General features: G+C 61.0%; 2 protein-coding genes across 2 annotated transcripts; one reads left to right on the forward strand and one right to left on the reverse strand.

The window, feature by feature from the left end:
- Positions 1–1,811: 1,811 nt before the first annotated feature.
- On the forward strand, positions 1,812–13,066 carry EFEMP2 (EGF containing fibulin extracellular matrix protein 2). The gene is made up of 12 exons (XM_074959721.1): positions 1,812–1,968; positions 4,749–4,836; positions 5,647–5,695; positions 5,835–6,071; positions 6,456–6,578; positions 6,673–6,789; positions 6,978–7,097; positions 7,639–7,758; positions 8,410–8,536; positions 9,707–9,902; positions 10,998–11,172; positions 12,799–13,066. The coding sequence occupies exons 2-11, from the start codon at positions 4,753–4,755 to the stop codon at positions 11,157–11,159; spliced, it is 1,335 nt and encodes a 444-aa protein (XP_074815822.1). The 5' UTR covers positions 1,812–1,968; positions 4,749–4,752; the 3' UTR covers positions 11,160–11,172; positions 12,799–13,066.
- A 500-nt stretch (positions 13,067–13,566) lies between these two features.
- Positions 13,567–22,454, reverse strand: MUS81 (MUS81 structure-specific endonuclease subunit). The gene is made up of 16 exons (XM_074959722.1): positions 22,110–22,454; positions 21,725–21,854; positions 21,084–21,229; positions 20,696–20,782; positions 20,435–20,515; positions 20,066–20,154; positions 17,382–17,540; positions 16,857–16,991; positions 16,524–16,651; positions 16,121–16,233; positions 15,881–15,997; positions 15,483–15,578; positions 14,967–15,089; positions 14,571–14,674; positions 14,265–14,348; positions 13,567–13,892 (listed from the first exon to the last, which is right to left on the reverse strand). The coding sequence occupies exons 1-16, from the start codon at positions 22,242–22,244 to the stop codon at positions 13,826–13,828; spliced, it is 1,794 nt and encodes a 597-aa protein (XP_074815823.1). The 5' UTR covers positions 22,245–22,454; the 3' UTR covers positions 13,567–13,825.
- Positions 22,455–22,843: the final 389 nt, after the last annotated feature.

The following is a 22,843-nucleotide window of genomic DNA, read 5'->3' on the forward strand; positions in this document are numbered from 1 at the left end:
CTCTAAAATTTAAATAGGAAATTAAGGGCCAAAGTTTTGAGTGAGCACCCTGGGGGCAGGGGATACATGTTGGCAGAAGTTTGTGTTGAATAGAACCCAGGAGTCCTGATTCCCATTCCCCCCTCCCCCCACCACATGTCTCTGTTCTCCAGACGACCCTGCACAGGGGCCCAGTGCCAGCTCAGACAGAACACCAGAGCCTCCGTGCAGCTAATCCCTTCCCCAGGGGGCTGCTCTGTCTGCGCCTCCCCATTCCCGAGTGAGCCCCTGGGGGCACCATACCATAGCGCTGCGCTGCCCCGCCCCAGCTCCCAGAAAACTCCTGGGTTCTATCCCAACTCGGGGAGGGGGGTCTAGTGGTTAGAACGGGGGGGCTGGGAGCCAGGACTCCTAGGTTCTGTTCCCAGCTCTGGGAGGGGAGTGGGGTCTGGGGGGTTAGGGGAGGGGGAGGGCTGGAAGCCAAGACCCTCCAGAACAGGTTTGAAGTTCCATCCGGGGGGAAGCCACAGTCTCGTGCCTGGGATCCACCCTGGCGTGTGTGTATCCAACACCAATCCATAGATTTTCAGGCCAGAAGAGACCATGAGACTAGATAGTCTGGGGGGCCCAGGCCAGAGAATGTCACCCATCACCCCCCGGTGCTGAGCCCAGGCATGGGTGCTGGACTGAAGCATGTTCCCGAAGGTAGCCAGGCTGGAGCTGAAGACCCTGAGAGATGCGAATCCACCACGGCCCTTGGCTGTTTGGTCCCAGGGTTAATTAACCTCAGGGTTAAAAACAGTGCTGCATTTCTGCTTGGACTGTGTCTGGCTTTAACACTGGGGAAGGCTATCGGGGTGTCCACACCTCTGCTGGGGGGGGGGGGCTTGGGGCTCTTTCCCCCCTCCCCCCCCAGGAACTTACTAGCCACTTGTGTAAGTCAGCAAAAGTCACCGCCTGGGGGCAGGACAGCACACAGAGCCTTACTCCTCTGGGGGGGCCGCTGAGTGGCCAGGGGATAAATGCACAGACACAGAACCCCCGTCCCCTGCTGAGGTGGGACATGTGGTGGGAGGATGTGTTTAGAGAGGGGCAAATGTGCCTCGGGATTAACCATCCCCACTCCCTGGGATGGGGTGAAGGTGGGGAGCAGGGAGATGGATGGGAAGGGCGGACAGAGGTGGAGATAAGTGGTAGGGGTTCCATGGGGGAGGGCAGAGAAGAAGGTGGGTGGGCAGAGAGGGTGCAGAGGCAGGGGTTTCCAGGGAGAGGGGTGTGTGAAGGGGGGGGGCAGAGGGAGGCTGGGGGTGAGTGAGTGTCTGCGGGAAGTAAAAGAGAACAGTGCTGGGGCAGAGGAGTCGGGGTTGGGGGTGGAGTGGTTGGGGGTCTTGGGGGCAGGAGGGTAGAGTGGGGCTGTGCGGAGGGCAGGGGGTGATGGGGCTGGGGCTGGGGCAGGCGGTGGGGGGCAGGGGTGGAGCAGGGGGGCTGGAGCGGCTGGGGCTGCAGGGGGCAGGGGTAAAGCGGGGCTGGAGGGAGTATAGGGGTGATGGGGTGGGGGTGGAGCGGCTGCGGCGAGAGATGGTGGGGGTGGAGCGGTGGGGGGCTGGGGCAGGAGGTGATGGGGCAGGGGTGGAGCAGTGGGGGGCGGGGGTGCAGCGGTGGGGCAGGCGGTGATGGGGCGGGGTGGAGCAGTGGGGGGCTCGGGCAGGGGCTGCAGGGGGCGCGGTCTCGCAGCTGGCCGGCCCGGGGCGCGCGGCGCCGGCTGTAAGTGGATCCAGGTGCGGGGCGGGTCCCGCTGGCCCGGGGCCAGGAATTCGGGGCAGGGGGGCCGGGGGGAGCCAGCGCGTCTCTCCCAGAGAGCCTCGGCCGCCAGCGCCCGCTCCGTGTGCGCCCGCCCGGCCGTGGGGGATCGGGGCAGACCGTCCTGCCCGGGGGGCGCAGACCGGACCCCCCGGCCTGAGCACGGGGGCGGGGGGCCGATCCCGGACGGTAAGTGGGGCCGGAGGGGATCGAGCCGTGCAGGGGTCAGTGGGGGATCCCCGGGAGCGGACCGGGCCGTGTATGGATCGAGCCCTGCGGGGTCAGCGTCGGGGGGGTCCCGGTGGCGTTATCCCTGCGCCCGAAACTTCTGGGAATCCCCCTTTGTAGCCGTGGCACCAGCCACGCGATTGGCAGTGATGGGGGGGTCCTGACGGGCTGGGATCGGTGCAGGGCCAGCGGGACCCCACCAGGTCAGACCCCTCCCCAAGGCCGAGATAAGCCATTTGTGACCCACTGACCCCAACCGGGGCGGGAGGGAGGAGTACCCCTAACGGAGCCAGCTCAGAGACGGCTGGGCCAAAATATAGACTTCCCCGCCTCACCCCCTAACTGCCTGCCCCCCACCTGGCCCACCCCTATATACCCATGTTCCCCCCCACACACACACACACACCAGGCTTCTTCCCTGAGCCTTTCCCCGCCTTGTGCTCCCCACACCATCTGCCCTCCCGCTGCTGGGATCCCTCCCCAATTCCCCTCTCCCCCCCCCAGCCCCTGCTCCCCACACCGCCTGTCTCCCCACTGCTGGGATCCTGCTTCAATTCCCCTTCCCCCCCAGACCCCCCCACCTCCCCACTGCTGGGATCCCTCCCCAATTCCGGTCCCTTCCCAGCCCCTGCTCCCCACACTGCCTGCCTCCCCACTGCTGGGATCCTGCCTCAATTCCCCTCCCCCAAGACCCCCCCAATGTGATCCCACTGCTGGGATCCCTCCCCAATTCCCCTCCCCCCAACCCCTGCTCCCCACACCACCTGCCTCCCCACTGCTGGGATTTCTCCCCAAGTCTCCCCCCCCCCACCAGCGCTCCCCACACTGCCTGCCTCCCCGCTGACTGGGATCCCTCTCTGATCCGTGCCCTGGCCTACATTCCCCATAGTGCTCCCCTCGCTCACTGCCAGGATCCTGCTGTCAGGATCCCTCCCCCGCCCTGCACTCCCCACACCACCTGCCTCCTCCACTGTTGGGATCCCTGCCTGTGCTGCCCACACCACCCACCTCTTCCACTGCTGGGATCCCTCCCAGTAGTCACCCCAGCCTGCCTCTCCTGCTGCTGGGGTCTCTCCCTGATCCCCACCCCACCACCTGTGTCCACCTCTCTCAGAAAAGCCCCTCTGGAGACAAGTCTCAGGAGATCCTGCCCTTTGGGGGATCCCCCTCTGATGGGCTGCCTTCCCCAATGCTCCGCCTCTTGGGGAAGAGCAGCCAATCAGAGCTTGTGCAGGAGGCAGTCAGGGCTCTTCCCTCACCCACCTTCTTCCAGCAGCAGGACAGAGTTTTGGGGTAGGGGAGAGGAGAGTAGGAAGAGCCCAGCAGGGCAGCTCCAGTCTGCCCCCTCCCTTCCCTGCAATACCAGGCCTTGAGGCAACAGCTGGAGAGCATGGTCTAGGGTGGCTGTGGGTGAGGGAGATGTCATTTTGTACACTCCTCTAGGGCACACCCATGTTCCCTTACATGTGTGTTCTGGCTGGCTGGGAGAGGCCACAGGGCTCCAGGCCCCAGAGACTAATTGTAGACCCAGCCAGACATAAATATTGACAGTGCTGGGTCAGTGAGAGGGCTTCTGCCAGGCTATGCATTGGAACCATCCATCCATACTTTCTGCTGTGTACTTTGGGTGGGGGGGGTCTCCACTTTGCTTCCCTCAATCCCCTAAGGATGCCCCCTCCCCCTGATCCCATTTCTGCCACCAATCCCCTGTTCCCCACCATGCTACAATGCTCCTGCCCAGCCTTGGGATGTCCTGGCTCCCCACAGCTCTGATTTGCTGATGGCTGCTCTGGGGTCCCCTCCTCCCACAAATTGGGTTGGCCAAGGGGCTTTGGATTCCAGACAGTCTGGGAGCTGGGTGGATGGCTATTCATAGCCACAGAGAGGCTATAATTAGCCTGGACTTGACCAGAGCTCCTGCCTCAGGAGAAGAGTTGATAGACTCCCTTAGCCTCTGTTTGGATAGTGCCCCTCAATCCAGACCCATAGTCCCCTGCCCTCCCAGCCCTGCCCCCCCCCCACTGCTCAGCTGATCCCCCTCAGTCCAGACCTGTGGTCCCCCTGCCATCTCAGCCATTGAGGCCTAGTCTGGCAATGTTTGGCTGGATTATAATGGGGACTCAATGCTGAGACCCTCCAACTCATGACATGCCCTCACTTTGAACCCAGGTGTGAAACCTCCAAGCCATCCAGAACTCCAGGGGTCTCTGCCATTGGGGTGGGGGGGGAGGCCCAGTGGGAAGGGCAAGATACAATGTACGGGGAGGGGCTGCCATTGATGGTTGGTCCCCGCTCCTCCCCCATCACCCTCCAAATGGGGCTGGATGGACTCCAAGTGAGGACAGGAATAAGGGTGATCTGGATGCTCTGAGCCAAAGTCCCCACCAAACTCTGGCTTTGAATCCACTGGGCATTGGGAGACTGGGAGAAGGAGGGGACGGCGGGGGAAGCCTCACCTTGCAGGGAGGGGAATCCATATTCCATATGTTCCAGGGCACTGTGGGGTGCGCTTGCCCCATGGCAGCTGCAGGGACAGGATCCCTGTCCCCAAGGCCCAAGGGGAATTGCCTTCATTCTCAGCAGTACACAGGCAATGATGCATAGTGGGGATACCAGGCCACGGATCAGATCCACTTGAGAGGGGTTTCTGATTACCTGTCTGGGGGGGTTGTTGGTTCAGTCTGAGGGGCACTGGCAGGACTGTGGGTGGGTGACACTAACCCCTGCCTTACCCCTGGCAGGACCATGTGGCCCGTCTCCTGCCTGCTGCTGGCAGTGCTGGTGGGCGCGACACTTGCACAGGAGCTGGAGGAACCTGATACCTACACGGTAAGAACGTGTCAGTGCTGCCCACCCTGCACACACCCTCTGGGGTGGAGTGTGTGGGCTGTTTATACAGGGTCCCTTGCCTGGTGCTGAGATGCAGCTGCCTCTGGGGTGGGGCACGGGGACTGTGTATGCTGGGATCCCTCAGCAAAACTCCAGGATATTGGAGGGGATCCCATCCTTAGTGCCCCTGAGAGACCCTGGAATAACAAACTGGGCTGCACAGCCCCACTGCTCACAAAGTGAGACACTAACACTGTCGGATTAACTAGCGGTCGCTCCCTTCGTAGCTTCTCTCAACCGAGCTCATCGCATCCACCAGGGCTCCTTGTATCCCTCTATTCCGTGCCCCCTGGCTCGGTGCCACCCTCCCCTCTAGTTCAGAGGCTTCCTGCAACACCCCCCAATTTCACTCCCAACCAGAGGTGCTTTGTGCACCTGCCCCCCTTCCCCTCCCCACCATTATGATTTGCCTGGTCTGGGAGATAAATTCAATCTATGGAGAGTTTTGTGTGCGTGTGCATGCTGCCCCCTGCTGGAGAGGATGAGCCCTGCTCTGTGTCTGTCCGTCCGTCCCTGCTGCCCTGCTCCCAGGTGGGGTCTGTGCAGGGCCTTTTCCCTTAGCTGCCTGCTTGCCCTGAGCTGGCCTCGGACACCTGGGTTCCTCTCCTGATCCTGCAGGGCCCATTAATGCTTTCAAGGGCAATGGGATCCTGTTGGTTCAGCCCTTTGATTTCTTCACTCCTATATTTGGGGTTTTTCCCCACTCCCCGTGGACCCCCGACTGTAACCGTCTCCCTCTCTTACCCCTAGGAATGCACAGACGGATACCAGTGGGACTCAGACACACAGCACTGCAAAGGTATGAGGTGGGACTGTGGGGAGTGGTTGAAGGTGGGGGGCTGGGAGCCAGGACTCCTGGGTTCTACCCCAGGGCTGGGAGGGGGTCCTTGGAAGGAAGGGCTTGGACTCCTGCGTTTTGACCCTGGGCCTGTCCCCAGACGTGAACGAGTGTGAGACCATCCCCGAGGCCTGCAAAGGGGAGATGAAATGCATCAATCACTATGGGGGGTACCTGTGCCTGCCGCGCTCAGCCTCCGTCATCAATGACGTGCACTCGGAGAATGCTGCGCCCCCCAGTGCCCCTCGACCCCGGCCTCCCCGACCCTCACTCACCGCCTCCCGCCACAACGCCTGTCCCCAGGGCTACGAGCCTGATGGGCAGGGCTCCTGCCTGGGTGAGTAAACAGGGAGCGATTGGGGGGAAGAGGGGCAAGGGGGCATGGCTGGGGGGAGGGGCCATGGTAGGGAGGAGGGGCAGGGGGCATGGCTGGGGGAGGGGCAGGGGGCATGGCTGCGGGGAGGACAGGCAGGGGGCATGGCCAGATGGAGGAGGAAGTGGTGGGAGGACAGGCAGGGGGGAACAGCCACGGGTGTGTGGGGGGTACAAGGCCCACTGGGAGGGAGGCAATTGGTATCACTGGGGGTTAGGGAGCTGCTTCCCCACAGGCAGAGGCTGGTGATTCTATGGGGCAGATCCAGGACACCCCTGGGGCCTGATGCCCGGCTTGGGGGGTGTCTGTCCCGGCTAACCCCGCATGTCCCGGTGCTGCCCCCTGCAGACGTGGACGAGTGCGAGTACGAGCTGCATGACTGCCAGCCCAGCCAGGAGTGCATCAACACGGCCGGCGCCTTCCACTGCAAGTGCCCTGACGGCTACCGCAAGATTGGCTCCGAGTGTGTGGGTGAGTGGGCACCGGCCACCGGGGGCGCTGTGCTGCAGGAAGCAGGGCTGGGGTGGAGGACAATGAGTTTAACCCCTTCTCTCCCGTGTGGCAGACATCGACGAGTGCCGGTACCGGTACTGCCAGCATCGCTGCGTCAACTCCCCAGGCTCCTTCTCCTGCCAGTGTGAGCCAGGCTTCCAGCTGGCCAGCAACAACCGCTCCTGCGTGGGTAAGGGACCCGCCCTGCCAGAGGGACAATGGGGGCTGGGACTCAGGACTCTTGGGTTCTATTCCTGTTCCCATTTGCATCACCTGGTGGGCATTTGAACACTGTTATACACCACCCTGCCCCACCCCAGAAGCAGTCGCATCCCGGTGCTGGGCATGTTGGGATTTCACACTGCGCTTTCCTTGCAGATGTGAATGAGTGTGAGATGGGGGCACCGTGTGGGCAGCGCTGTTTCAACACCTACGGCACCTTCATCTGCCGCTGCAACCAGGGCTATGAGCTCGACCGTGACGGGTTCACCTGCAATGGTAGGTGAGCCTGGCCCCTGCCCCTAGCCCAGCCCCCAGTCCTAGCCTTTCCCTGCTTTTAGCATTCCCCAGGCCTAGCTCCTCCCATAGCTGTAGCCCCTCCCATACCCTGAGCTTCTCCCATTTCTAGCCCCATCTTGTTGTATGTCAGCTACCATCCTTTTATCTCCCTCCTGTTTTAGCCCCTCCACAATTTTAACCCTTCCCATTTCCCTTAGCCCTTCCCTGCTGACAATTCCTCCCTTCTCATCTCCAGTTCTAGCTCCTCCTATTCCATTCTGCTCCTCCCATTTTCCCATGGTTCCCTCCCCATTCCCTTTAGCCCCTCCCCTTTGCTTTGCTCCACCCACTTGCCCATTCCCTTGCCTTGGGGACCTTCTTAGCTCCTCCCCCTGCTCTTTTCCCACCGATTGGCTATGAGGGGCAATCTCTAGTGAGGCTGATGGGCACAGACAGATCCTGTGGTTCCTGGAGTGGGGGCAGTGATGGACTAGGAGGTGAAGGGAGCCCGGCCCTCTCACGCTTTGCTTCCCCCACCCAGATATCGATGAATGCAGCTACTCCAGCTACCTGTGCCAGTTCCAGTGCATCAACGAGCCAGGGAGATTCTCCTGCGACTGCCCCCAGGGCTACCAGCTCCTGGGCACCCGCCTCTGCCAAGGTACCAATGCTTCCCAGCGCTGGGAGGGGCTTCCACCACAGAGCTACTTCCTCCCCAGGACACTCCACCCACCCCAGCTGGCCCCAGCCCTGAGCAGCCCCTACTGCCCTAAAGAAATCCCAGAACCCCTGCAAGAGCCATTGAAAGGGGGTGGCTTAGCATAGCAGGGGGCTATAGGTTGGGATTGAGGGCCACAGCAGAGCTGTGTGAAATACATTCTGGGATTTCCCCCTTCTCTGTGCCAGTCATCCCAGGAGAGAGGCCAAGATCTGAACAGATCCCTGTTGGGGCCCCAGAGCATCCTGCCTCCAGTGGTAGGGCATCTATTGGCTAGGAGCGGGCAGGAACTCAGGACTCCTGGGTTCTATTCCAGGCTCTGCTACTCACCTTGGAAAAGTTCCTTCCTCTCCCGGTGCCTCAGTTTCCCTTCCCGCCCCATGTCTATTCAGACTGGGGGCTCTTTGGGGCAGAGATTGTCACTGTGTCTCTGTGCAGTGCCTGGCACAGTGGGAGCCCTGATCTTGACCTGTGTGGTGGCCGGCCCAGTGGGGGCCCCTGATAGTGTTGGGGTCTGTGCAGCACCTAGCACAATGGGAGCCCTGATCTTGATTGGGGTCTGACTCCAGTTACCCCAGTCTCTCCCCACCGCAGACATTAATGAGTGTGAGACAGGCGCCCACCAATGCACCGAGGCCCAGAGCTGCATCAATTTCCATGGGGGCTATCGCTGCGTGGAGAAGAACCGCTGCCTGGAGCCCTATGTGCAGGTGTCTGACAAGTGAGTCTGCATGGTGTGCTTGGTGGGGACTGGGTGGTTTCCCTTAGCTAAGCAGGGTTGTCCCTGGATGGAGACTCATAAGGAACCACCAGGCTTGCATTGTAATGAATGCTGACCCCAATGTGGCACTAGGAGGTGCCATGCTGCAGGGTCAGAGGGCTCAGTAAGGGGCTCTCTCCCCTTGCACTCAGTACTGGCCCCAGTATTGTGCCTAGTAATGCCACATTTTCCAGTGGCTGGGGGATGAGTGTTTTGCCAAAATATAGGGTGACCAAAGGGGAAATATAGGAACACCCGGTTGAAAAGGGACCCTGGCGGTGCCGGGCCATTAAAGGGCCGGTCAGGGGTGCTGCAGATCTTAGGTAGGGTACTTCCTCCCTGTCCTGGCACCGCGCTGCACCCCGGAAGCAGCCAGCAGGTCCAGCTCCCAGGCTATCGCTGCATGGAGAAGAACCTGCCCCTACTCTGCAATGGGAACTGGCCAATGGGAGTTGTGGGGGGAGGGGGTGGCTCCTGCCCCCCTGCCTACTAGCACTGGACCTGCTGGCCGCTTCCGGGGTGCACACAACGTGGTGTCAGGACAGGCAGGCAGCCTGCCTTAGCCCTGCTGCGTTGCTGGTCGGGAGCTGCCCAAGGTAAGTCCGTGCCCCAATCCCCTGCCCCAGTCCTGAGCCCCCGCCAAACCCAGAGCCCCCTTCTGCACCCAAAGCTCTCATCCCTGGTCCCACCACAGAGCCCGCAGCCCCCTCCCACACTCTGAATCCCTCAGCCCCAGCCTGGAGCCTCTCCTGTACCCCAAACCCCTCATCCCTGGCCCCACCCAGAGCCCGTACCCCTTGCCTCAACCCGCAGCCCCCTCCCATTTTCCGAATCCCTCAGCCCCACCCTGGAGCCTCCTCCTGCATCCCAAACCCCTCATTCCCCAGCTGGAGCCCGCACCCGAAACCCCTGCCCCAACAAAAGTGAGTGAGGGTGGGAGAGAGCGGGGAATGTAGTGAGTAGGGGCGGGGCCTCAGGGAAGGGATGGGGCTAGGGTGTTTGATTTTGTGTGATTAGAAAGTTGGCAAACCTACCGAAATACCCAATTCTAAGCAGTTGGAAAGTCAGTGAGAGACCTAGGGATGGACCCCAGATGTCCTGCCCCACACTAACTTTGTCCCTCCCTCGCAGCCGCTGTCTGTGCCCTACCACAAACCCTCTGTGCCGGGAACAGCCCTCATCCATCGTGCACCGTTACATGAGCATCACAGCTGACCGGACCGTCCCTTCTGACGTCTTCCAGATCCAGGCCACCAGTGTCTACCCTGGAGCCTACAATGCCTTCCAGATCCGCTCTGGCAATGAGCAGGGGGAGTTCTACATCCGGGTGAGTGGGGAGAGGGGGGCTCTGGACAGGACAGACCACTGCAGAAGGCGGGACTTCCTCTTTTAGCCCAATTACCAATAGTGGGAGGTCTGCTACCAGAATGCAGGACTTTCTGTGTTGCTCGTAGTGCCAGGCAATGGGCATGTCCCACTCATCCAGAGACCCAGTCTCCTCCGTGAGGGGGGGCATTCTGAATTGCTCATAGCACCAACCAGTGGGTGCTGCCCTGGAGGCAGGACTTCCTGCATTAGTCTAAACTCAGCCAACCAAAGAAGAAGCAGCTATTTCATTGGTGGTGGTGTGCGGGGGGGGGAGTAAACGGGGAGCAGACAGAGCCCCTGGAATGAGGGGTGTGGGGGGGTGACAGGGAATCCTTGAACTAGAGAGGGTGGAGGTTGGGTGGACGGATTCCAGGAGCACCGGTGGGGGCGATGGGCTTGGGCAACAGAAGCTATGGATGCCCCCCCTAGTTATTACTGGGGGTAGTAGGGGGATGGAGGAGACAGGCAGAAGGTGAGTAGGAACCTGCAAGGGAGAAGTCTGAGGAGGCAGGGGTGCAGGGTGAATCAAAGCAGCAGGAAGTGACTGCCCTGAGCCCCCTTTTCCTTTGCCTCCTTGAGCCGGAGGGGATTCCCTCCAGCCTGCATGCACTTGGAGCCACTCCACTGGACGGTGCTAGTGAGGGGCAGGGCTAGAACAGGCAGCAGGTTTTAAACAGCATTTAGATGCCTAATGCTCTTGATTTCAAGGGGAGTTAGGTGCCTAAACACCTTTTAAAAAATCTGGCCTTGTTCTGCTGCCCAAGTCGGCTGTGGCTGATCAGCTCCACAATGTCAGGGCGAAGGCCAGGTCTCCCAGGGCTGAACCCCTGTGCTTGGGGGGTGGGTCGGATCAGGAAATAAGATCAGCAGAAAACCGGGCCCCTTTGGGATGTCACTGGTGCCCCCTACAGCTGGCAGCAGCTTCCCCTCTCGCCAGAGCCACACCTTGACTTGGGTCAGCAACAAAGTGGGCACTGCTTTAGTTACACTGAAATGATTTGGTTGGGTCAGCACCCCTTGGAGGCTTGCACTCACTCATCTGCTCTCTTGGCAGCAAATCAATAACATCAGCGCGATGCTGGTTCTGGCCAGGCCTGTCACAGGGCCCCGGGAATATGTGCTGGACCTGGAGATGGTGACTATGAACTCACTCATGAGCTACCGCTCCAGCTCGGTGCTGCGTCTCACCATCTTCGTGGGAGCCTATTCTTTCTAGTGCCCCAGCCTGGGTAAGACAGGGCTAGTTTGTGGAGGTGGGAATGTGTGCAGTGATGAGCTGCCAAAAACGGGTTCCCGCCTCACCCCATGAGGGAATCGTTGCCCACCCCCGCCTCCCGGGACTCCTGCCCCATCCACCCCCCTCCCCTGACTGCCCCCAGAACAGGGTAGGAGGGTCTCGTGGGCCACCATAGTGGGTGCCCACCCCTAAGAGCCAGAGAAAACTGCTGGGGGGCGAGGTGGGGAGTCCCAGAGGTGCTTACCTGGGGCAGCTCCCAGGAAGCATCTGGCAGGTCCCTCTGGCTCCTAGGGGCGGGGGAGCGTCTGCTACCCCACTGATCACATCAGAAGTGGTGCCTTAGGCGCTGACTCCCTGGGTGCTGAGCACCCACCGGCAGCTCCACACCCAGCCCCAGATCACCTCACCTCTGCGGAATGCGCTGCCCCGTTCTGCTTCTCCGCCCCCCGGCTTCCACGAATCAGCTGTTTGGCGGGAAGCCGGGAAGGGCTGAGAAGCAGGCGGTGGCTTTGCACTCAGGCCCAGGGAGGCGGAGGTGAGCTGGGGCTGGGAGCTGTTCCCCTATGGGCCCCCGCCCCAGCTCACCTCTGCCTCCTTGGGCCTGAGTGTGAAGCCGCCGCCTGCTTCCCATGCGAACAGCTGATTCGTAGGAAGCCTGGGGGGGCAGAGAAGCTGAGCTGGGGCCAGGGGTGGGGCAGGGAGCTGCTGGTGGTGCTCTGCACCTACCAAATTTTCCCCTTGGGTGCTCCAGCCACTTTTGGTCGGTTAAATTTAGAAGCCGTTTTAGAACTGGTTGTCCCTCGCGGAACAACCGGTTCTAAAAGGGCTTCTAAATTTAACAGCCAGCGAACCAGCTCCAGCTCACCACTGGGTGGGTGTGTGTGTGTGTGTGTCTCCCTAAAGGGAAAAGGGGGGAGCCCCATTATCTCTGCTACCTGCCCCTTCAGACCCTCCCTGACCAACAAAGATTGTACCCAGCTCTGAGAAGCCAGGAGAACAATCCTCCGCTGGAAACCATGTTGGGCGAGTTTCTCCCAGAGAAAGTCCCGAGGGGGCTAGATCCTGGGGTCTCTGTCCCGCAGACAAAGGCCAATCGAAGCCAATGCCAGACTCTCAGCCTGGAACTGCGGGGTGGATGTTTACCAGGGAGAGGGATTTGCCCTGGGAACAACTGACCTCGGGGGAGACTAGGGAAAAACTCTACTGCTCAGGGGCTTCCAATACAGCTGGGCTGTATCCCTCTAGCTCGACCACCAGACTGGGGTTGCTGTGGGGGCATGCTACAGCACATGAGAATGGAGCTGAGCTGAGGGCCATTTGCCCCAGTGTCCTGGCCTGTGCCAGCTGCTCTGGGGGGTGTACAACTGTGCAAGGGGGCAGATTATTCCCCATCTGCCCCCTGGAGGTTCTCTCACCCAGCTGCGTTGTGGGCTGGGCTCAATGCCTGGCTGTAAAAGCGAGGAATCCCAGTGCAGGTGGAGCCAGCCCACTCAGACCATGGAACAGCGGGGTGGGGGTGTGTGAATTGTAACACACCCTGCCTCCCCCTTTCCTTAGGGGCTGAAGCAGCAAAAAGCAGGGTCTCAGGCCCCAATGTTGCTGTTTTCTGCCTCTGCAGGTTGGCACCGGTCCAAAGGAGACAGCACAGCCAGACCCAGCTCTGGAGAGATATCAGTGGGGTACGGGACCCCAGCTGCCACACTGGAAACTGACATGCAGCTGGGCCCAAATCTCCCATCCCTCCAGCCTGCCCTGGGCTCTGCCCCTCCCTGGCTGGAGACCCCCCGAGCTGGGCTCCTGCGCAGACCAGAGGTGTGATTTTGGCCAACTGTTCCACTTTCTGGTTTGAAAAAAGGAAAATTTCAGTAAAAGCACCAAGACCAAACCCCAAATAAGGCAAAGCAGGTTGAGTGGGGGGTTCTGGTTCTGCCATCAGCACCAGAGCTGATCAAGTGCGTGTGCGGGGGAAGTGGGGGACGGGTCCGGGCAGCACTAGGCACAATTGTGTGAGTGTGAAGAAGAGCGTGGCCATGTGAAGCACAGGCAGATGTGCTCAAACATTGAACAGAAGCCCTTCAATAGGGGGCACTATCCCCTCCCAGGGTGGAGCGAGGGATGGAAGCAAATGCGCAGTAGGGGGCACTCTCCCTTCACAGCCAGGACCAGAAGCTCAGCTCTGGGATGAGATAAAACTGAGCTGGAGTCCATTCCTGCTCATTAGCACCTCTTCCCATGCGATGGGGGGTGAACCCTGGCACCTGGACCCCCTTGCAGTGATATCCCCCACACCCCTAGCGGGAAGGAAAATCCCAGTAGGAACAAAGGAATAATCAAATTTATTGGAAGAAGGGAAATACAAAGATTCATTAAAACAAACACTGGGGCCGAAAGCCCTAGACAGTCCTTCTACACACACCCAGAAGCCTCCGTCCCTGCAAGGCCACCATGCCCCCTGGGCATACACCCCACAGAGGCAGAGTCCCCACCTGACCGCTCTGCCCCTGGAGAAGGGAGCTGGCTCCCTGCCCAGCAGCACCCGTCAAAGGGCTACAGCACCCCTGCAGTCCCCAGCTAGAGCACTAGGCCCAGGGCGAAGCCTGAGGTGCTGGGGGCCCTGGCAACAGGACAGATGAGAGTCCCCCTGTTCAGGAGAGGGGGCCGGGGCTGCAGTACAGCTGGGAGAGTGTCCTGCTCAGGGCAGGGCCCAGGTTCCTGGGGGAGGAAGCACAATGGGGAAAGGGGTGTTAGGGCCAGGGGAGGGGCACAGCAGGAGGCCCCAACTTCTGACCATCTGCTACAGCCAGAAACTGAGCACAGAGACCCTAGGAGTCCTGGCTCCCTGCCTCCCTCTAGACCCCAGGGACTAAAATAGCCCCAAAGCCAGGAGATAATTCAAAAATCCTAAATAAGCTTTTGAAGACAGAGGGAGGTTTTACTGATCCCTGGAGTGAATGAATCAGCTGGACTGAGGGGGAGCCTGGGGCTGTGGGTTGGGGATAAGGGGCACTGGCAAGGGGGACCCTAGTACCAGGCTGGCAGGGGGCGTGGGTCAGGCCTGAGGGTCCACGCGCTGCTTACTCTCACCTCTGCAGTTTGCCACACTTGATGGTGCTCAGCAGCTTGTCCCTGCTCTCAGGGTCTGGGCAGGTAGAGTAGGCGGCCAGCAGGCTAATGGGGTGGAGACAGACAGTGAGGGGGGGGCAGGGACTTGGGCTCCCAACCCCCAAGCTTTCTAGAGTAGGGGAAACTGAGGCATGGAACAAGACAGGCACTCAGTCAAACAGGAAAGGAACCCAGGAGTCCTGGCTCCCAGCCCTTCCACTGCTCTCCCACCAAACCCCACTCCCCTCCCAGAGCTGGCGCCAGAACCCAGGCAGGTGGGCCCTGTACCTGGCCAGTGTGCTGTATCTCTCCAAAATGGCAGCTGCTTTCTCCCCGCTCACTCCACTGATCTGCATGAGCTGCCGAGCGAACACCTCACGCACAGTCTGGGCCTAGGGAGCCAGAGAGAAATGGGGGACAGGGGGTCAGAGCCAGGGGGAACTGCCAAGGTGTCCTCCAGTCATCCCGCCCTAGGGTAGGATCCTGGGAAAGGACAGAGCCATCCCAGCTCCTGGAGCCAATCACAGCCAGCATCCCCGGAAGGGGAAAGGCTCCATGTCCCATTCCCTGCCCCCTAAGCCAGCCATTTCCCCTGTCCTGGGGACAGATCACAGCCAGTGCCCCCTGACCCATTCCCTGTCCTGGGGCTGGAAACAGGGTCATGGCCACTCTGCCCAGTCTCACCTTGTTCTTGACAGCTCCCTCATTGAACTCCTGGAAGGTCATTAGGGTGCAGGAGTCGCTGTTGGGCTGCAGCGGGCCGCGGCCCTGAGACTCTTCCTTGGTGCAGCTCATCAGGGTCTTGTTCTGGGGAGGAAAGGGGCACCTCATAAATCCAACCAACCATCCCCTACTCCTGGCTGGCACCCCTCACTCCAGATGCACAGCCCCCTCCTAGCCCAGCCCCAGGCTTCCTCTTCCCAGCTCTGCCACCCCCTCTCACTCCTGACCCACAGCGCCCAGCCCTGGGCTCCCAAACCTCCATCTCTGCCACCCCCTCTCACTCCCAACCCACAGCCTCCAGCTAGCCCAGCCCTGGACTCCCCCTCCCCCAGATCTGCCGGTGCCTCTCACTCTTAACCCACAGCCCTGCGCTAGCCCAGCCATGTGCACCCCTCCCACCAGCTCTGCCAGTGCCCCTCAGTCCTGACCCCCAGCCCAGCCCTGGGCTCAGCTTCCCTCCCGCAGCCCCTTGCTCACCCCATACAGGCTATTCAGACGACGTGTCATGATGGTCAGATACGCAGCTGATTCCCGCAGGTCACGGGTACGTTTGACAAAGAAGCCATCCACTACCTGGGTGTGGGGGAAGAGAGCATTAGGGAGTGGGGCTAGTGGGCGGGGAAGACAGGGCATCTGGGTTCACAGCCTCCTTGAGGTTCGGAAATTTTCTGGCCTTAACCCTGTGCCATTGTTAGGGGGAGCAGACACAGAAGGGCCCCTGCATCTGGGTGCTGGATTGGGGAATCCGTAGCTGGATGCTGGTGGTCACCTGATGCGGGGCGCTCTGTGGGAGGCTCAGGAGCTGTATGTGTATGGGAGGGGAGTGTCCTGCGGGGGGGTTGCTGTACCAGGGTACTGGGCAGGGGTCCCCATACCTGGGTGCTGGTGGCTGCCTGCTGCAGAGTGCTCTCGGGCAGGCTCAGGTGCTGGGTCGATCCGGATTCCTCCAGCAGGTAGATGGGGTGGCGCAGGCCACAGCGACGCAGACGGAACTGGGGGGGTGGAGTGGGGGGTTAGCATGGGAGGGAGATCCACCCTGGCTCCCACCCCATGACTCCATCCAGACAGCCCCCAGATCCCCTCCTCAATCCCTTAGGCACCACATTCCCCCGCACCTTCTGCTCACGGAAGCGCCCGTCGATGATGCTCCCACACAGGTCAGCCATTCGCTTCCGCTCCACCACGTAGTCCAGGGCCAGCTCCCGCGCTGGGGGCAGGTGCAGCTGCCCTGGGGTGAGATGGGACTCAGGAAGGGGAGAACAAGACCCCACCCCCCTGTCCATGCATGGCCAGAATGAGGCAATCTTGGTGCTGTGAGTCTCTGCCACCCCCATATTTTCTCCCCCACACACTTGGAGTGGCAGCCAGGGACCCCCCCCAATACCTCTATCCTAGGGCCAGGGTAGTGCCCCACTGGGATGTGTGGGGTGGGGCCACCCCTCAGAGCCATGGGCTCAGGCAGCACCAGTTACACTCAAGGAGCCCTCCCTCCCTCCCTGCTGGCCTGGGGGCTCCTACCTGGACGGGGCTGGACTCTCTCACGGGCGACCCACATGAAGTCCCCCACATGCAGCTTGCGCACGTCGAAGGGCACGGCGTTCCTGCGCAGCTCAGCCATCAGGTCCTGCTTCCGGGCTGCTGGGCCACTGTAGGGAGAGACGGGGTGGGACTGGGGCCTGCTCACGAGGCCCCTGAGATGCCCCCAACCCTCCTGGACACTGAGTGACCTCCCTACCTCAGCCCCCAGAGCCCAGCCTGCCTGGGATCCCCATAATAAGCCTCCCTGCTCAGGATGCCCTATAACCCCCTCCCTCAGTCCCCCCGGCCAGAAGCTCAGGCCCCCCAGCGCACCCCATGGTCTCGATGAAATCCACACACAGGATGATGTCAAACTGGCCAGGTCTCAGCACGAATTCAGGGTCATGGGGCCTCTGCCCTCCAGAGCCACCCGCTGTCCCCTCCAGGGGTCCCAGGGCACTGTCAAGCCTGCAGCAAAGTGGGGCAGACAGCACAGTGAGAACACAGCCCTGGAGAGGGGCCAGGAAAGGTGGGGAAGTCCTGTCCCAGCCCCCCACAGAGAGCACAGGGGTGCGGAAAGTTGGGAGCTTCTGCTACAGTGATCAGCAAAGAACGGGTTAACATTGCCAGTGGCTGGGTCTAGAGAGACCACAATGAATGGAGCCTAACCATTAGTCCCCACTTCCCTTCCCCCTCCCTCGACTCCCACCACCTCTGCTCGAACGTGCTAGACCCCATTCCCCCCAGTGCTGCAGAACTCAGGAGTTCTGGCTCCCAGCCCTGCCCCCCCCCTCCCCCCCCCCCCCCCCCCCGTGAGTACACCCCGGCTCACACAGGCTGTCTGGAGCTGGCACTCACAGCTGGGGCTCTGGGCGCAGTTTCTCCTCCCCAGCAGGATCCGTGGGCTCTGTGCCCTGGGGTGTCTTGGATTCTGGGGCTCGACCCTCTGAAATCAGGGCCTGCTCCACAGCCACAAGCCTCTGGGCTAGCACCAGCCCCTGCGGCGTCAGAGAGTACCTGCGGGGAGCAAAGGGCATCTGTACCCACTGAGTCCCCTCTGCTGGCACCTCCGAAGTCCCCAGCCTTGCAGCACGGCACTAGCAAACCTCCAGGCAGCACAAAACCCCCTACTGAGCCCCCCACCCCACCTGCCCTGCCCCTATTAAGCCTCTGTGAGGATCTAGGGAAGGCGTGGGTACAATCTAGGCACTCCGAGTGGGAGCAGGAACTGGCTGCCTGGCTCCTTCCCACGTGGGATGCTCCCTTTGAGGTACAGCCTTTCGCCTGCCCGACGCCTTGTTCGCCCCCACAGTGGGCGGAGAGTCTGAAGGCTGGTGGCAAAGGAGTCACAGAGCAGCGTCGACGTGAGGTGCTCGGTCACAGCAATGGACTCACCCTAGACCTAGACAACAGACTGGCCCCCCCGGAGAGCTGGGGTAGCAGCAGGAGGCGGCCTGGGCAGTGAGGTCGTGGGGCCGGGCTTGCCTGGTGTGGCTGATGAGGGAGTCACCGGTCAGAGGAGGCTGGACAGTTATAAAGGGGAGGAGCTAAGCTCTTGGAAGGTTTGAGCCATTTTTGACAGAGTAGCCTTGAAGCAGGGGCCCTGCCTGAGCCCAGCTGGGTGGAGGCCTCCCCAGGGAAGGGGAGCTAGTGGCAGGCACTGCAGGCAGGAGGTCGGGCTGCAGGATCTGAGCTCGCTCTGCTGCATGTGATGAGGTAAAAGGGCAGCAGGTGAGTTTCGGGATGGGGTCCGGATGCGATATCTGCTTCACAGCTGCTGTGGGGCTCCTGTGGGAGCTGAGCTGGACCCAGAAAGCTCACACCTTGGGACAGGGGCTGAGTATGGGGCAGTCTGAGGGATCAGTACTGTGCCCAGGGTCTAAGCTCACAGGAGGAACTGTACCCTTAGTGTGCCAAGGGACCAAAACAGGGGTAGGGACTGGACTCTGCTCAGGCTCTGGGAGACTTAAACACCCAGGGCCCCAGAGGCTGGATTCCCCTCCCTGCAAGCTGGTGGGCAGCAAGCCTGTACCCAGTAACATGGACTAGGGGACCAGCTTATGACACTCATCCCAGTGCAGAATAAGCTGTAAGCTTGGGCGGCGGGGGCTGTGATGTTCCATGCAGGTATCCTCCAGCAGACCAGGGTGCACCAGCCTAGCTGTCCACCAGATGGAGATGGTGGCCAACCCTCCCATTAGATGCTCTCCTTTCAGTCAAGGGGAAAATGCCCATGACCTGGAAAAGAATATATCTGACATGCTCGCCTTGGGGGGATTCAGCTGCCCAACAGTGCCTGGGCCACAGCTGTGGTGCTGGCACCCACACAGCAGGGGGCGATGGTTTCTCTGTGGATTAGGGAAAGTGTCATGCAATCACAGTGTCTGATGCTTAGCCCATGCCTTCAATGGAAGAGATTCTAGATAAGTGGGGATGCATGTTACCGTAGCACCATGGAGCTCACCAAGGGCGACTGGCAGGTACCAGGTGCCTTCACCCCTCAGCGGAGCTCTAGGATTTCCTGGTTTTACCCTCTGTCCTAAAGGGGCATCTACCATCTTTCAGCGTCTGGTAGCTCAGTTACGAATGGAGAACTTGGCCTAAGCATATACTGATGACATTTCTAGCCACATCTGGGAAGAGCATGTGGCCTAGGTTAGGGGGGTACCTGACCCCCTTAAAGGTGGAAAGTGTAGAGTGGGGATTGCTGAGGTGGCTTATCTAGGACACAAGGTGGGGAGTAGCTGTAGAAGGCCAGAATCTGCAAAGGTGGAGGCTGTTAAGGACTGGCCTGCTTCCCAAACCAAGAAACAGACCTACTCCTTCAGTGGGATGGCAGGGTATTACTGGAGATTTGTAATGCAATTAGCTCCCGAGCTGCTCCCAGCACTGAGCTGTATCGAAGGGCGAGCCAGACAAAGCGCTCTGGATGGCCCAGCGTCAAAGGGCATTCTGGGCCTTGAAAGAAACCCCCCAGCTGAAACAAAGGAACAAGCTGTCAAGGGGCTGGTTTGAAGGTTGCTGCTGTGAACAGACAGGACACCTGCATGGACAGAGTGAAGACGGAACGCAGAGAACCAGGGTGTGGCAAAGCCGCTGCTGCTACCAACATGGACTCTAAGTGTGGCTTTTCCAGGCCGGCCTGAGGACCCTGTGACACTGGATCCCAGGTGACTAATCAATGCTCTTTCGGCCTGGCCATGCTGCCCTGCCTCACCACAGATCCTGGTATCGCTCCCTAGGAAGGAAAAGCTGCTGCAGGAGTTTTGATTTCTGCAGCAAGCCCAGCGGAGACCCACAGTGAGTTACTAAGGCTGCTCAGCAGCCCTTGGGGAAGGTGTGGGCCCGTGGGTGCTGGGTTACCACCAGGAGACTATGTAAAGGCCGGGGCATGTCCACAACAACTCCCAGCAGTACACTACTCCCTGATGAGCCCCCCATTCCTTACAACATGGCACCCCCTCCAAAGCCCAGCACCCCCTCATACCACGATGCCCCTAGCAAGCCCTGAATCGTGTCCCCTGCAGCACAGCACCCCCTACCTGGCTGGGACATTGGTTTTCAGCACCAGCTCTTTGCGGATCAAGGTACCCACTGATGCCCAAGCCGTGTACCTATTTCCAGGGTCGCCCTGCAAGACACAGATACCCCATGTGACTCTGCTGGGTGGGACCTACCTGAGCCCCAGCAGAGCTTGGAGCAAGGGAGGAAGGCAAGGCTGGGGGAAGCAGAGGGGATAGGGAAACTTGAGGGGGTGGGGTGACGGGCTCAGATCCCTGCGCCAGGAGTGATGGCTCCTCAAGCCATCTCCAGAACCCATCAACTCCGGAACCTCATGATGGGTGTTTGATGGTGCCCGGACTGAAAGGGGATGGCAGGCCGGGGGATTCTCCAAGGCAGCTCTCACTCACCAGGGTGAAGGATTTGTCACACAGCGGCTGAGCTGCCCGCTGCAGCTCAGGCTTCGTCAGGAACCCCCGGCTGCGTGGGCTCTGTAAGGGGGAGCAGGAGGAGTCAGCACTGGGGAAGAGAACATAGGAGGCCAGGCTCCAAACACCACTTGCAGAGCTAAGAATAGAACCCAGGAGTCCTGCCTCCCAGCCCACTGCTCTAACCATTAGACCTCACACCCCTCCCAGAGCTGGGCATGGAACCCAGGATTCCAGGCTTACCATGCTGTCCTTATAGAGGGCTAGCAGCACAGCATAGGCCCCGGAGTGTGGGGCTGGGACATACTGCTGGGGGGGACGGGCCTTCCTCTAGAAAGAAAAGTGACAATTAGCAGGATCCCCCAGCTCTGATCCCCTCGCTGCCTCTGACATCCCCCCAAGCCCCAACCTGTCCCTGCAACCCAGTGTCTCTCACACAAACCCACTCCACCCCAGAGAGGCAAGGGGACTTACCTAGCGTCTGAGAGTCAGAGCCAGGGATAGAACCCAGGAGTCCTGACTCCACACCCCTCCCTTCTCTAACCACTATACCCCATTCCCTTCCCAGAGCCAGGAAATAGAACCCAGGAGTCCTGGCTCCCAGCCCTTCTGCTAGAGGCAGTGCTCTCACCGTGGGGAGAGGCTCCAAATCCCCAAGTAAGGTCTGTGAGGCAGAGGGGTTGTTGAGGGAGCGGTGCTCTGTGCCAGGGGGATCACTTTCCTGGCCCCCTATGGAGGGGCTGGCCCTTCCCATGGCTTCAAGGGGGGCATCTGCACCTAGGGTTCAAATAGAAATAAGATAGGAGCTCCCCCAAGCAGCCAGTTCCCCTGCAAAGGCTCCGATCCAGGCCCAGGGCCCCTGAGAGAGGACAGGCCCTGTCTCCCGTTCCCTGCCTCCCTCAGCCAGCCCGACCCTGACCCCCACCCTCCAGCTGGGACAGGGCCAGGAGGCACGGAGGGCTCCTTACTGGGAGCAACCTCTCACTTGCTAGGCTCAAGGACGGGCCTGATAGGAGGGAGGGGGAGACAATACCCTCCCACTCCCTAGGAGAGACCCTACAATAACAAAGCACTGTCATTTGATTTTAAATCTACCACAGTTGCTAAGGATCCCTAAACCGAGTGGAACCAACTACCCAGGAGCCCTGTACACCCCAGTGCACCTATGCCCCTGTGTGGCTGCCCACCCCCCGCTCAGCCTCCTTCTCACATCATGCCATCTTGGGGGACCCCTTCAGTCCTGACACCCCATCCCTGGTGCTCTTCACCTACCCTGCTCAGCACGGTGCCTCTCCAGCCGCTCGTCCAGCCTCCGGCAGATCCCGTCCCCAAAATGCTGCAGAATCGCGGCCTCACGCCCACTGTCCAGGGGCAGCGGGTACCTTCGAAGGGAGCCCAGAGCCTGAGGGGGAAGAAACACTGACACGGGGAGCCTCCAGCCCCCACACACCCCTCCCAATGGGGTCCCAGCAATAGGAGCCAGGACTCCTGGGTTCTCGCCAAGCTCTCGCAGGGGAGTGGGGTCTAGTGGGTTAGGTCAGGGGGCTGAGGACCAGGACTCCTGGGTTCTAGTCCCAGCTCGGGAGGGGAGTGCGGTGCAGTGGTCAGAGCGGGGGGGGCAGGAACCGGGACTCCTGCGGGGAGGGGGCGAGCTCACCCTCTGATACACGAACTGGGTCTTCTTGCCCTTCTCAGCGGCCTCATCCCTCCACTCGGTCAGCCACTGCACGAAGAGGGGGTTAGGGCAGGCGGGCACCGGCTTCTTCCGCCCCAGCCGCCGGGGGGCCGCCATCTCCGCAGGGACCCGGGGCCTTTCCCCTCTCGGGGGCGCTGGCTCCGATCCAGCCCCAGCGGGGGAATGGGGGGCGGCCTGGCTCTGCCGCCCCCGATCGGAGTCCCTCTTTAATGGCAGGGGGATGAGGGGGCGACAGCCAGCCCCCCAAACGAGATGGGAGGGGTTCCCCCGGACTCCTGGGTTCCCGCTAACCCACTAGCTGCAGCATGGGGGAGGCCCCCACACTCTGCCCCGCGGGGGGGGGGGGGGGGCGGCACCGCGACCCCTGAGCCGGAAGCGATTCTACCCTTTTCCCGCTGGGGCCCCGGCTTCTCGGAGCACCACCCCTGGCTGCTGGGAACCATAGAGAGCGGCGACGCCCGGGCTAGAATGTGCCCGGAGGGGCTCTCCAGCGCCATCTAGCGGTCAGGAAGACGAAAACTCCGCGATGCCAGAGCTGTGCGGGTGCCGCTCGGAACAGAAAGAGAATCGGGGGTCGAGGCCGGGAGCACTGGCAGAGCTGGGGGAGCCCAGGGCTGGGGGAGCAGGGGGCTGTGGGTCGGGGGTGAGGGGCACTGGCAGAGCTGGGGGAGCCCAGGGCTGGGGGAGCAGGGGGC

The sequence above is a fragment of the Natator depressus genome, chromosome 7 (genome assembly GCF_965152275.1).
Source record: "Natator depressus isolate rNatDep1 chromosome 7, rNatDep2.hap1, whole genome shotgun sequence".
NCBI classification, from domain to species: Eukaryota; Metazoa; Chordata; order Testudines; family Cheloniidae; genus Natator; species Natator depressus.

Excerpts from the sequence above, each read along its gene's own strand:
- EFEMP2 (XM_074959721.1), top strand. The coding sequence starts at position 4,753 with ATGTGGCCCGTCTCCTGCCTGCTGCTGGCAGTGCTGGTGGGCGCGACA. Across the intron at positions 4,837-5,646 it reads AGGAACCTGATACCTACACG|GAATGCACAGACGGATACCA; the intron begins GTAAGAACGTGT and ends TCTTACCCCTAG. Across the intron at positions 5,696-5,834 it reads AGACACACAGCACTGCAAAG|ACGTGAACGAGTGTGAGACC; the intron begins GTATGAGGTGGG and ends GCCTGTCCCCAG.
- MUS81 (XM_074959722.1), bottom strand. The coding sequence starts at position 22,244 with ATGGCGGCCCCCCGGCGGCTGGGGCGGAAGAAGCCGGTGCCCGCCTGC. Across the intron at positions 21,855-22,109 it reads CCCAGTTCGTGTATCAGAGG|GCTCTGGGCTCCCTTCGAAG; the intron begins GTGAGCTCGCCC and ends CTTCCCCCTCAG. Across the intron at positions 15,579-15,880 it reads AGGCAGCCACCAGCACCCAG|GTAGTGGATGGCTTCTTTGT; the intron begins GTATGGGGACCC and ends CCCCACACCCAG.